Source organism: Hypanus sabinus, chromosome 31 (genome assembly GCF_030144855.1).
Source record: "Hypanus sabinus isolate sHypSab1 chromosome 31, sHypSab1.hap1, whole genome shotgun sequence".
Lineage (NCBI taxonomy): Eukaryota > Metazoa > Chordata > Chondrichthyes > Myliobatiformes > Dasyatidae > Hypanus > Hypanus sabinus.
The window spans coordinates 24,357,015-24,371,025 of record NC_082736.1 but is presented as its reverse complement, the minus strand read 5'-3'; the positions used below and the strand labels follow the sequence as shown (position 1 = coordinate 24,371,025).

At 54.2% G+C, this 14,011-nt stretch overlaps 1 protein-coding gene across 4 annotated transcripts in view; it reads left to right on the top strand.

The window, feature by feature from the left end:
• Window positions 1–14,011, top strand: part of mus81 (MUS81 structure-specific endonuclease subunit) — a 61,022-nt gene that overhangs the window by 31,983 nt on the left and 15,028 nt on the right. For 2 of the 4 annotated variants that reach the window (XM_059955191.1, XM_059955193.1), the window contains 6 exons: window positions 2,617–2,844; window positions 4,802–4,929; window positions 5,408–5,520; window positions 7,976–8,092; window positions 9,823–9,918; window positions 11,447–11,569. In XM_059955191.1, coding sequence (XP_059811174.1) covers window positions 2,617–2,844; window positions 4,802–4,929; window positions 5,408–5,520; window positions 7,976–8,092; window positions 9,823–9,918; window positions 11,447–11,569 — 805 coding nt within the window. Of the gene's footprint in view, window positions 1–2,616; window positions 2,845–4,801; window positions 4,930–5,407; window positions 5,521–7,975; window positions 8,093–9,822; window positions 10,224–11,446; window positions 11,570–14,011 lie in introns of all 4 variants that reach the window. The other 2 variants (XR_009508814.1, XM_059955194.1) reach the window with 2 other exon arrangements.

The window sequence follows — 14,011 nt, the reverse complement described above, 5'->3', positions numbered from 1 at the left end:
AACGGAATATAAGGTGTTGTTCCTCCAACCTGAGTGTGGCCTCATCACGACAGTGGAGGAGGCCAAGGTTGGACATATGGGAATGGGAAGTGGAATTAAAATGGGTGGCCACGGGGAGATCCTGTTTGTTCTGGCAGAGCAAAGCAGAGCGGTTTTCACCAGTCAACTTCTAGCTCTTTACTTCATCCCTTCCACCCTGCTGTTTCTCTCCAGCCCTGCTGAAGGACAGTGCTCCTCTCCACAGGTGCTGCCTGGCCTGCTGAGTTCCTCCAGCACGTTGCCTGTCTTGCTCCGATTACCAGCGTCTGCAGAGTTTCTCTTGTTTGACGTTAATTGATCACGTGGGGGTAGTTGGGCAGCAAGGGCCCGTTGGGCTGTTACCAAGCTGTGTTTCTAAATAAATTAAAAAATATAAACCAACTAGGTGCTGCTATCTGTGAGATATATGGTGGATGTTAAAGGTCTTTCCCCGAGTGCAGAGAAGTCCAAAACTAGGGGATGTAGGCATAGGCTGCGTGAGGAAAGATTTTAAAAGGGACTTGGGGCAATCTTTTCCCTGCAGAAGGTGATGAGACTATGGAAGGAGCGGTTGAGCAGGTATGGAACTGTGCAAAAGTCTTCGGCGTGCACACACACACATATGTATACAGTCTAAGACGTTTGCACAGTGCTGTATTTGTCAACGTGGAGCGGAGAGCGAGTTTGGAAATCTGGTGGGAGCAGAGGATGTTGGGAATTGGAGGGCAGGGAGCGGTGTGGGATGGGTGGCAGAGAAGGACTGGGTGACCTGGGTGCAGACACACCCAGCCCTGAGACACCAGGCAAGGTCATTTGGTTTGTTGATCATTATGGAATGTATCTCCAATGCTTCCTTCTCCCTTCCCCTTTTCCCAGCCATGATTTCCCCTCTCCCTGCTCCCTTCCTACTCAGTCTACAACAGAGACCCAGATCAGAATCAGGTTTATCATCACTCACATATGTCATGAAATTAGTACAGTGCAATACCTAAAATTACTACAGTACTGTGCAAAAGTCTTGGGCTGCTTAGCTACATACATACGTGCCTAAGACTTTTGCACCCTACTGTATATTAGCGTCATTAGTATATAATGATAATTATAGCAATATCATTAGTATAATAATATACAGCTGGGTCCATTGTTTTCAGTGATCTGGATGATAATGTGATAAATTGGATCAGAAAACTTCTACCTCTGTAACCTCTTTAACTCCGCAGCCTCCTGTTCAACCACCCCTCCCTCGTCCCTCCCCATCCCTACTTCCGGTTCTAACCCCTCCCTTACACCGTCCCGTCTCTGCAACCCCCCGATGGGGGGGCGTAGTGGACAGCGAGGAAGGCCACTAAAGCTTCCGACCAGATCTGAACCAACTGGGAGATTGGGTTGAAAAATGGCAGATGGAATTTTATTCCGCTGATGGTGAGGTGTTACATGTCGGGGGGGGGGCAAACTAGGGGATGGTAGGGGGCACTGAGGAGAGCAGTGGAACAAAGGAATCTGGGAATACAGATTCATAATTCCTTCACAGGTAGATAAGCCTTCATAAATCAGAGAATTGACTACAGGAGGTGGGAAGTTATGCATAGAACAAAGAACAATACAGCACAGTACAGGCTCTTCGGCCCACAATGTTGTGCCCACACTTAAACCCTGCCTCCCATATAACACCCCCCCCCCCTTAAATTCCTTCATATACCTGTCTAGTAGTCTCTTAAACTTCACTAGTGTATCTGACTCGGGCAGTGCATTCCACGCACCAACCACTCTGAGTAAAAAACCTTCCTCTAATATCCCCCCTTCCTCTAATATTTAGCACGATGCAATTAGAGCTCGGGGCGCTGGAGTTCAGAGATCAATTCCGGCATCCTTTTTTAAGAAAGCTTGCGCGTTCTCCCTGTGCGCACGTGGGTTTCCTCCAGGTGCCCACAGGCCAAAGACATACAGGTTGGTAGGCTAATTGGCCATTGTAAGTTGTCCCACGATCAGGCTCGGGGCGAAATCGGTGGGTTGCTGGGCACCGCGGCTCGTTAGGCCGGAAGGGCTGTTCCAAAAAGTATTACTAAAGAAATAAATAATGTACAGTTCAGCCCATAATGCTGTGTTGACCCTCTCAACCTAACCCTTCCTTCCTCCATACCCCTCCACTTTTCTACCATCCATCTAAGAGTCTTTTAGATGCCCCTAATGTATCTACCTCTATCACCACCCCTGGTGGCACACTCACCACGCTCTGCAAAATAAACGCGACTTCTGACTCCCCATTACGTCCGCCGCCAGCCTACACTAGGGGCGACTCTCGGCTGGGATGTGGGAGGCAACTGGAGCACTCAGGGAAACCCACGCAGCCACAGGGATAATAAATCGGTACTTGCGTCCACTGCTTTCTCTGCCGGCTCGTTCCACAAACTCTACCTGTAGGCAGACAGCAGCAGGGGTGGCGTTTGAAGCTGAGAGGCAGCAGCAGTAACTGTAGCTGTGTACCTGAGGGGCCAGTGCTGAAGGTGAAGATGTGATTGGGTGGGTGGGGGGGAGCTCCAAGTGGTGGTATTCAGCTCCTCTCCCTTTTCTCTCTCCCTGCTCCCCCCCACACTCCAGTGCAAGCGTAGTCCAGCTGCCGCCCTTCCCCACGAGTTCCGGCAAAGGACCGACCGGCAGATCAACGGACTTTCTGTCGGCTAACGCCTGGGCGCCAGTGGACGCCCAGACGACGAGTCCCAGCACCTCGCAGGACCGACAGCCCGCCTTCACGCACATCCCCGAGTTCACGCTGCGGCCGGGGGAGTTCGATGTGGTGTTGTGCATCGACTTCATCGAGACAACGGCGTACGTAAGACGGGAGATCCTCCTTACCCCCCCCTCCCCCCAGGTCCGGTGGTCCACACGTCGAAGAGGTGGGGGCTTAACTCTCTATTCTGTCATCTGCAAGGCGGCTATGTCGCTTGCTTCAACACACTTGCCCTCATTGCTCACCTCCCCCCACAGTTCTTTTTCACACCCCCTGCGCTCATGACAGCCCTCCCTCCAGTGGTCCTTTCCTACCCTATGCTGCCTGCCCTCAACCGCTCCTTTGCTTACTGCCAACACTCTCACCCTGTCCCTCACCGTTTGCTCTCTTCCCATGCCGCAGCCTGTTTGTTCCCTCTCTCCCTCTTTCTTTCTTTCTTCCTCTCTCTCTCACTCATGTGTACTTTCTCTCTCTTTCTCTGCCGCCTCGCTGCCTGATCACTCTCTCTCTTAGCCCCTCGCTTCCCGGTCTCTTCTCTCTCTCTTGCCCCCTTCCGCCTCTCGCACTGCCCACTTTCCCGGCTTCCTTCTTTGCCTCCTGCACTCCCCTTCCCGCCTCCTGTCTCTATGTTCCCCTCACCAACACCTCATATACCATCTGGGTAGTCTCCAGCCCCTTGGTATGAACGTCGAATTCTCCAACTTCCGGTAATTCCCTCCCTCTCCCTTCCACCATCCCACTTTCACTCTGCCTCCTCTTCCAGCTGCCTATCACCTCTCTCATGACTCTGCCTTCTTCTACTACCCCTTACATTCCCCTTACATTCCTTCTTCACCTCTCCTGCCTATCCCCTCCCTGCTTCCCCTCCCCCACCCCTTGATCTTTTCTCTGATTGGTTTTCACCCTCCCCCCCCATGTTCTTTATGGGGCCCCCTCCTTCTTCAGTCCTGACGAATGGTCTCGGCCTGAAACATTGACTGCTCATTTCCACGGATGCTGCCCAACGTGCTGAGTTCCTCCATATGGACAAAAATGGGGGGGCAGTCAAGTTTATTGTCTTTTAACTATATACATGTTTACCGTCAAACGAATCAGTGTTTCTCCGGACCAGGGTGTAAAGCTCAGAAGCACACATAACACAATAATTTAGGAAAGTAAGAATAAAATCTACAGATGAAGTATTCATAAGTAAACACAGTAAAGTGCATAAATTAAACATTGTCAAGTCCAGAACAGATTAACCAGTGACACTTCGAATGCGATGTGGCAGGGAGTTCAGAAGCCTGACGGCCTGAGGGAAGAAACTGTTTCCCACCCTGACCGTTCTTGTCCTTATGCATCGGAGTCTCCTGCCCGATGGTAGAAAGTCAAAGAAGATGCTGGATGGACGGTAGGGAGACTCCTATGCTCTGCTTCCCTGCCACATCCCGACAACGTGCAGGTCAGTGCTGTTAATTGCCCCCCCCCCCACGTGTGGGTGATGAGTAGAATGGGGGGGATGAGTGGAGGTGAATAAATTGGGATCAGTGTAAAGGGGTGGTTGCTGACCAGCACGGAGTCAGTGGGCCGAAGGGCTGTTTCTCTGAGTGGACCCTCAGGGCATTTACATGCAGCACGGGACAGGCCCTTGGGCCCATCTAGCCTGTGCAGTTATCCTGCCTACTCCCACAGGCCCGCACCTGGACCCTAGCCCTCTGTACCACTGAGCAAAAGGCTCGAAAGATTAGCTGTTTACTCTTCTCCGCTGGTGCTGCCAGACTTGCTGAGTTCCTCCAGCATTGTGTGTGTGTTGCTTTGGATTTCCAGCATCTGCAGATTTTCTGGTGTTTGTCAAACACCTGAGTGAAATTCTATAAAAGAAGCCCGTCGTAATGCAAAGGGACCAACGTGGTCGTGGTGCTGTGACACATGAATGGGGTGTGGGTGGTCTCTTCACTCCCTCCTCCTGTGTTCCCGGATGGGCTGCTGAGCTGTGGAGGGGACAGACTCGTGCAGAGTTCGGACCCCCACCCCATTACCCTCTCCCTCTGACTGGCAGTCTGCTGTTACCTTCAGGGGGGCAAGTCACAGGAAGCGGGAGCTGGTGACTGAGCTGCGGAAAAACAAAATCAACTTCGACGTTCGCAAACTTCACGTTGGTGACTTCCTGTGGGTGGCCCGAGAGAGGGTGCAGCACTGTCCAGGTACTACCACAGGAGTAGTGTTCTCTATCCGTCTGTCTCTCCCTCTCCCTCCCCTTCCCTCTCTCTCCCTCCATTCTCTCTTTCTGTCTCACTCTGTCTCTCTGTCCCTCTCATCTGTTTCTGTCTGTCTCTCTCTCTGTCTGTGTGTGTGTCTTTCACCCTCACTCTTTCTTTCTGTCCTTTTCCCTCTTCCCCACTCTCCCTTTCTCCCTCCCTCCCCCTCTCTCCACCTCCCCCTGCTTTCTCTCCCCTCCTTCTCTCCCCCTCCTTCTCTCCCCCTCCTTCTCTCCCCCTCCTTCTCTCCCCCTCCTTCTCTCCCCCTCCTTCTCTCCCCCTCTCCCCCCTCTCCCCCTCTCCCCCCTCTCCCCTCTCCCCCCTCTCCCCCTCCCCCTCTCCTCCCCTCCCCCACTCTATACCCCTCTCTCTCTTTCTCTGTCCAGCTTCACCCCGTTCCTTACCCCCGGTGTTGCCGTTGCAGGGCATCCTCACCCGTTCCGCCCCCGGGAGCTGGTCCTGGACTATGTGGTGGAGAGGAAGAGGATGGACGATTTGTGTGGCAGCATCGTGGACGGTCGTTTCCGGGAGCAAAAGGTGAGGAGTTTCATTGCATGTGGGGCCTGTCCGAAGCCCTCTCACCGTTCTGTTGCTGAGGCAGCTTGGTAGTGAGCCTGCTGAAGCTGGCAGAGTGGCCTCACCAAGCCCGTGCTGACCATTGGCCACCCGTCTGCACCAATCCTGTTTCGTTCTCTCCACACACCCGTCGACTGGGTGGGTGGGGGGGAGTAATTTACACCAACTCTTCCCTGCCCATCACTGGGACGTCGGGGGGGAAAGCAGGAGGTCGTGCAGAGAGTGTGCAAATTACACACACATGTGCACACTCACACTCTGTGACTCACAATCTCTCTCACACTCTCCCTTTCACAATTTCTCACACACTCTTCCTCCTTCACAATCTCGCTCACATTCTCCCTCTCACACTGTCCCCCCCGCTGTCCCCCCCGCTGTCCCCCCCCGCTGTCCCCCCCGCTGTCCCCCCCCCCCGCTGTCCCCCTCGCACTCTCCCCCTCTCCCACATTCACACTCTCCCTCTCTCAATCTCTCCCACACTTTCCCTTCACACTCTCTGACACGCTCCCTCTCTCACAGTCTCACTCACACACTGGCACACACCACCGTAGGTCAGGATCACACTCTCTAACACGCTCCCTCTCTCACACACCACCGGAGGTCAGGATCACACTCTCTAACACGCTCCCTCTCTCACACACCACCGGAGGTCGGGATCGCACTCTCTAACACGCTCCCTCTCTCACACACCACCGTAGGTCAGGATCACACTCTCTAACACGCTCCTTCTCTCACACACCACCGTAGGTCAGGATCGCACTCTCTAACGCTCCCTCTCTCACACACCACCGGAGGTCAGGATCACACTCTCTAACACGCTCCCTCTCTCACACACCACCGGAGGTCGGGATCGCACTCTCTAACACGCTCCCTCTCTCACACACCACCGTAGGTCAGGATCGCACTCTCTAACACGCTCCTTCTCTCACACACCACCGTAGGTCAGGATCGCACTCTCTAACGCTCCCTCTCTCACACACCACCGGAGGTCAGGATCGCACTCTCTAACACGCTCCTTCTCTCACACACCACCGGAGGTCGGGATCGCACTCTCTAACACGCTCCCTCTCTCACACACCACCGGAGGTCAGGATCACACTCTCTAACACGCTCCCTCTCTCACACACCACCGGAGGTCGGGATCGCACTCTCTAACACGCTCCCTCTCTCACACACCACCGGAGGTCGGGATCACACTCTCTAACACGCTCCCTCTCTCACACACCACCGGAGGTCGGGATCGCACTCTCTAACACGCTCCCTCTCTCACACACCACCGGTCGGGATCGCACTCTCTAACACGCTCCCTCTCTCACACACCACCGGAGGTCAGGATCGCACTCTCTAACGCGCTCCCTCTCTCACACACCACCGTAGGTCAGGATCGCACTCTCTAACACGCTCCCTCTCTCACACACCACCGGAGGTCGGGATCGCACTCTCTAACGCGCTCCTTCTCTCACACACCACCGGAGGTCGGGATCGCACTCTCTAACGCGCTCCTTCTCTCACACACCACCGGAGGTCGGGATCGCACTCTCTAACGCTCCCTCTCTCACACACCACCGGAGGTCGGGATCACACTCTCTAACACGCTCCCTCTCTCACACACCACCGGAGGTCGGGATCGCACTCTCTAACACGCTCCCTCTCTCACACACCACCGGAGGTCAGGATCACACTCTCTAACACGCTCCCTCTCTCACACACCACCGTAGGTCAGGATCGCACTCTCTAACACGCTCCCTCTCACACACCACCGGAGGTCGGGATCGCACTCTCTAACACGCTCCCTCTCACACACCACCGGAGGTCAGGATCGCACTCTCTAACACGCTCCCTCTCTCACACACCACCGGAGGTCGGGATCGCACTCTCTAACACGCTCCCTCTCTCACACACCACCGGAGGTCAGGATCACACTCTCTAACACGCTACTTCTCTCACACACCACCGTAGGTCAGGATCGCACTCTCTAACACGCTCCCTCTCACACACCACCGGAGGTCGGGATCGCACTCTCTAACACGCTCCTTCTCTCACACACCACCGGAGGTCAGGATCGCACTCTCTAACACGCTCCCTCTCTCACACACCACCGGAGGTCGGGATCGCACTCTCTAACACGCTCCCTCTCTCACACACCACCGGAGGTCAGGATCACACTCTCTAACACGCTCCTTCTCTCACACACCACCGGAGGTCAGGATCGCACTCTCTAACACGCTCCCTCTCTCACACACCACCGTAGGTCAGGATCACACTCTCTAACACGCTCCTTCTCTCACACACCACCGGAGGTCGGGATCAAACCCGGTCTCTGGAGCGGGGTAGCAGCGACCCTACCCGCTGCACTCCTGAGCAAGCGGTTCCCCGGCGCAGTCGGACGCCCTCGTCTAACTGTCTGTTTCTGCAGTTCCGGATGAAGCGCTGCGGGCTGAGGAATCGCATCTACCTGGTGGAGGACTGCAGCTTCGTCAAGCACCTGAGCCTCCCCGAGAGCACGCTGCAGCAGGCCATCGTCAACACCCAGGTAGCCGGCGTCACCCCCGCGGCCCAGGGAGGCTTTGGCTCCTCCGCCGTCTCTGCGGATGCAGTCCCACAGGGAACAGAGGGGGAAGAAAGAAGTAGGGAGCAAGGAGAGGGCGTGGGGAGACCAAGGAGGGTTAAAAGTCAGCTGAAGGACAAAGAGTGTGGCTGAGGGGTCGGGGAAGAAGGGGAGGGTTATCAGGGTTTTACCCTGAATGGGGAACAAGGCACAAGATCAGGTACTTATAGAATCACACAGGTCCTTCAGCCCGAATTGTTTATGTCCTCATGAAGCTAGTCCCATTTACCCCATTTTCAAAGATTCAAAGCACACTTATTATCAAAGAATGTATAAACTCACAGGCAGCCACAAAGCCAGAAACCCAAATAAACCAATCTTAAAAACAAGACCAAAAACCAGTGTGTGCAGAGAAAGAGAGAGGAAAATAGACACGGATCATGCATGCTAACAGCATCCCGAACCAGACCGAGTACCAGCTCCGCTCCCAGAGTAGGCCTAAGCCTCAGTCCCCAGTCAGACCGGATCACCGCAGAGAAAGGACTAAATACTTGCAGGAGAGCAAGTGAACTCAGCCTGACCCTCGCCTCCATACCCAACACTCGGGCTTCCGTATCCCTCTAAACCTCTCCATGCACTTGTATGAATATCTTTTAAATGCCTCCACTACCTCTGGCAATTCATCGCCTAAACTCACTGCTCTACAATTCCAGTTCTCAGTGTAATTTATTTACTTGTATTTCTATTTGCACATTCTGTCCTCTCTTGCACCCTGGATGTTTGTCCATGTTCGTCTAATTGTACTTTATCATGAATTCTATTTTATTTCTTCATTTTTCTTTGGACTGTCTGCAAGAAAATCATTCTCAGGGTTAGTATAAGTAGCATCCCTCATCGGCACCCCCTGCCTCCAGACGTGCTCTCTTCTCGCTGCTGCTACGGGAGCCTCAGGACTCGCACCACCAGGTTCAGGAACGTCTATTTTCCCTCAACCACCAGGCTTCTGAACCTGAGGGATTAGTACCAAATTCAAAGTAAATTTATTATCAAAGTACCCTGAGATTCATTTCCTTGTGTGCCCACTCAACAAATCTACAATGGAATAATAACCAGGATAGAATCGGTGAAAGACCAGACCTACTTGGGTGCACTACCAGTGTGCAAAAGACAACAGACTGTGCAAATACAACCAGAAGGAAATAATAATAAATATCGAGTGCATGAGATGAAGAGTCCTTGAAAGTGAGTGGGAACGTTTCAATAACGAGGCAGTGAAGTTATCCCTTTTGGTTCAAGAGCCTAGTGGTTGAGGGGTGAATCCCCGCTCTCCCCTTCCTGTCACTCACTCCCACTCCTCTGTCGCCTCTCCTCCTCTCTCTCCTCCCCTCCTCTCTCTTGCCTTCTTTCTCTCTCCTCTGACCTGCCACCCTCTCTGTTCCTCTCCCCTTTCACTCCTTCCTTTGCAGAGCGCAAGAGAGCCTTCCTCATTAAGTTCCTTCCCTAGGTACCTCTTTTTTTCCCACCCCGTCTTCCTCACAGGCTCTGCCTGAGGCTCCCGCAGTTTCTGGTCGGGTGGACATTTCCTAAACACCTGCTGACTCCCCCCCCCCCCCCCCCACCACCTTCCTTTCCTGGTGTCCTGGGCTGTGCGTCCCGTAGCTGCCAGCTCTGTGGGAGGTGTACGTGACTGACCCTCTGTATGTTGTCCCTGCCAGGTTGTGGATGGATTTTTTGTCAAGCGGACCAAGGACGTGAAGGAGTCAGCTGCCTACCTCACCATCATGACCAGATACCTGCAGAACCTGTACCTGGTAGGTGTTCCGGCGGTAACCCGGAGTTCTGGTGGCCCACACCAGTGTTTATACACCCGATAGTCCGGTCAGATGAAGGAAGAAACCCTGGCCCCGATAACCGCGGCTGCGAAGCTGTGTGTTGTCATAAACCTCTTCCGCCTCTGAAGGAAGTCCTTACCCCCTCCTGGGTTACCTACCACTTTGCACCTGCCCATGTGGTCACGGTCACTCTCACCAGTGCCGACCGGTTCCCAATCTGTGCAAGTTCCTAGTGTGATTAATAAGGCGTACAGTGAGTTGGAATTGAATCAAAGAGCCAGGAGGTAATGTTACAGCTCTGTAAAACTGTTTAAACCACACTTGGAGTACTGCTTTCAGTTCTGTTTGCCTCATTATAGGAAGGATGTGGAAGCTTTTGAGAGGGTACGGAGGAGACTTGCCGGGAATAGAGAGCGTGTCTTTTGAAGATAGGTTGAGCGAGTTAGGGCTGCTCTCTCTGGAGCGAAGGAGGATGAGAGGTGATTCGATAGATGATAAAATGCATAGATAGCTAGCACAGGCCAGCAACTGCCGAAACCAGAGAGTGGGAAGTATCCTTGACGATGCCCTGAGCCTTCCTGAAGCAGTGCGCCACTCTCCTCCCGCACCTGGAGCGAGAGTCGGCCGGGCTTTTGCTGGCAGACTTAAGCCCAGTATTCTCCCCCGGCAGCGCGTCAGATAGCATGTTTTTCTCAGCTAGCCTGGCGTGTGGCAACGTAGTGGAGGAGGGGTGGGGGGGTGTACACTTCGCTGCTGGCTGCCTGTCTGGGAGAGGACATTGTTAACGTAACTCGATAGAAAACCAGAGCAAGAAGCTGATGGCTCCAGCACAGATCCGTCTGTGTAACAAGGGTTTGTCTTTCTCCCAGCCAATTTAAATGTTATCAAAGTACGTAAACATCATTATACACTACCCTGAGATTCATGACCCTGCAGGCAAATAATGAAACCTGGAAGAATTAATGGGAAAGACTGACAAGCAACCGATGTACAAAAGAAAACATTCTGTGCAAATACAAACAGATTGAAAGAAAAGATAGATAGAGAAATAGTTAGACAGATGTAGCGAGATAGACAAACCTATGGATAGTGAGATAGATAGAGATAGGCACAAATAGAAAATAGATACAGACAGATAAGAGAGATAGATAGGGAGATAGAGACAGAAAGATAGAGAGATAGATGGATAGACACTCAGATAGACAGGGTGATAGATAAATAGAGACAGATAGAGAGGAAGACATAAATGAATGGAAGAATAAATAGAAAAAAATTGAGAATATGAGTTGTAGAGTCCTTGAACGTGAGCCTGTAGGTTGTGGAATCAGTTCAGAGTTGAGGTGAGTGAAGTTATCCAAGCGGGTTCAGGAGAGTGGTGTAAGAGAAGGGGGCTGGCAACCTCCTCTCTCCCGTTCAGGGGTTTCCAGAAGGGGGAGGGGTACTGCAGAGAGGAGGGGTGCTAACATACCGTAACTTCCCTCTCTAACCCCCCCCCCCCCCCCAACAGCAGAAGACCCTGGTGAGCTGCAGGAAGGAGGAGCAGGCAGCGTGCAGCAAGGGGGAGACGGACTCCAACACCTGCGTCCTGCTCACCTTCAGCGACTTCAACGAGGGAGCCATGAAGAACAGGGTGAGTGTGGGGGGGGGATGGGTGAGGGGAGTGGGATGTTCCCTCGTCCCCGCTGGGACCTCAGACCGCGCGATCAGGACGGGACTGCAAGGTCGCGTCAGGCATGTCAGCTGCACGGGGTTGTGAGTTTGGGAGTTTTCAGCCAGCCCCATCATGGCACTAGCCTCCCTACCATCAAGGACGGTATCCATCATTAGGGACCCCCCACCACTCACAACATGACCACATTTCATTACCACCATCAGGAGCCTGAAGGCACACACAACGCTCAGAACAGCTCCTTCCCCTCCACCATCAATCATGTATACCATCTCTCTATTTTGTTCTCTTTTTGCACTTTCTAATTCATCCAATCTCCCTCTGAAATGCCCGCTCTGTCCCTCTGCTCTCTCACTCACTCTCCCCTCCTCTCTCTCTCACTCTCCCCCCTCTCTCTCTCACTCTCCCATCCTCTCTCTCTCACTCTCCCCCTCCTCTCTCTCTCACACTCCCCCTCCTCTCTCACTCACCCCTCTCACCCACTCTCCCCCCTCCTCTCTCTCTCCCCCTCTCTCACTCTCTCCCCTTCTCTCTCTCTCATTCACTCTCACCCCCTTCTCTCTCACAACCCCCAACCACACTCACACAACAACACCCACTCTCAACCACTCACACCCACCCCACTCTCACACTCACTCATCCCCCCTCACTCACACACACACACTCCCCACTCTCACTACTCACTCCCCCCTCTCTCACACTCACTCTCCCCCTTCTCTCTCTCACTCTCTCCCCCCTCTCCCCCCCCTCTCACTCTACAACCCACCTCCTCTCACACATCACCCCCCTCACTCTCATCACTCCCCTCTTCTCTCACTCTCCCCCTCCTCTCACACTCACCCCCTCCTCTCTTTCTCACTCTCCTCCTCTCTCTCTCACTCTCCCCCTCCTCTCACTCTCCCCCATCTCTCTCACTCTCCCCCTCCTCTCTCACTCTCACCCCTCCTCTCTCACTCTACCCCCACTCACACTCTACCACCCTCTCTCACACTCCCCCCCTCTCACACTCCCCCCTCTCTCTCACTCACTCCCCCTTCTCACTCTCACTCACTCCCCCCACTCTCTCTCTCACTCTCCCCCTCTCTCTCTCTCACTCTCCCCCTCTCTCTCTCTCACTCACCCCCCCCTCTCTCTCACACTCCCCCTCTCTCTCTCTCACTCTCCCCGTTCTCTCTCTCACTCTCTCCCCCTTCTCTCTCTCACTCTCCCCCTTCTCTCTCTCACTCTCCCCCTTCTCTCTCTCACTCTCTCCCCCCTCTCTCTCACTCTCCCCCTCCTCTCTCTCTCTCACTCTCCCCCTCCTCTCCTCTCTCACTCTCCCCCTCCTCTCTCTCTCTCACTCTCCCCCTCCTCTCTCACTCTCCCCCCTCCTCTCTCTCACTCTACCCCTCCCCTCTCACTCACTCTCCCTCTCACTCTACCCAACTCTCTCTCACTCACTCCCCCTCTCTCTCACTCTCTCTCCCCCCTTCTCTCGCTCACTCTCTCCCCCTCCTCTCTCACTCTCTCCCTCTCTCTCTTTCCCCCCTCTCTCTCACTCTCCCCCTCTCTCTCACTCTCCCCCTCTCTCTCACTCTCCCCCTCTCTCACTCCCCCTCCCCTCTCTCTCACTCACTCCCTCCTCTCCCTCTCTCTCACTCTCTCTCCCCCTCTCTTTCACTCTCTCTCATTCACTCTCTCCCCCTCTCTCACTCTCTCCCCCTCTCTCTCACTCTCTCCCTCCTCTCTCACTCTCTCTCATTCACTCTCCCTCCCTCTCTCTCACTCTCCCTCCTCTCTCTCACTCCTCCTCTCTCTCCCTCCCCTCTCTCTCTCCCCCTCTCTCTCTCCCCCCTCTCTCTCTCCCTCCCCTCTCTCTCCCCCCCTCTCTCTCTCCCCCCTCTCTCTCTCCCCCCCTCTCTCTCTCCCCCCCTCTCTCTCTCCCCCCCTCTCTCTCTCCCCCCCCTCTCTCCTCCCCCCTCTCTCTCTCTCCCCCTCCTCTCTCTCTCCCCCTCCTCTCTCTCTCCCCCTCCTCTCTCTCTCTCCCCCTCCTCTCTCTCTCTCCCCCTCCTCTCTCTCTCCCTCCTCACTCACTCTCTCCCCTCCTCTCACTCTCTCTCCCTCCTCTCTCTCACTCACTCTCCCCCTCTCTCTCACTCACTCTCCCTCTCTCACTCTCTCTCACTCACTCACTCTCCTCTCTCTCACTCACTCTCCCCTTCTTCTCTCACTCTCCCCTCCTCTCTCTGTTACTCTCCCTCTCTCTCTCTCCCCCTCCTCTCTCTCACTCTCCCTCTCACTCTACCCCTCTCTGTCACTCACTCCCCCTCTCTCTCACTCTCTCTCCCCCCTTCTCTCGCTCACGTCTCTCCCCCTCCTCTCTCACTCTCTCCCTCTCTCTTCTTTCCCCTCTCTCTCTCACTC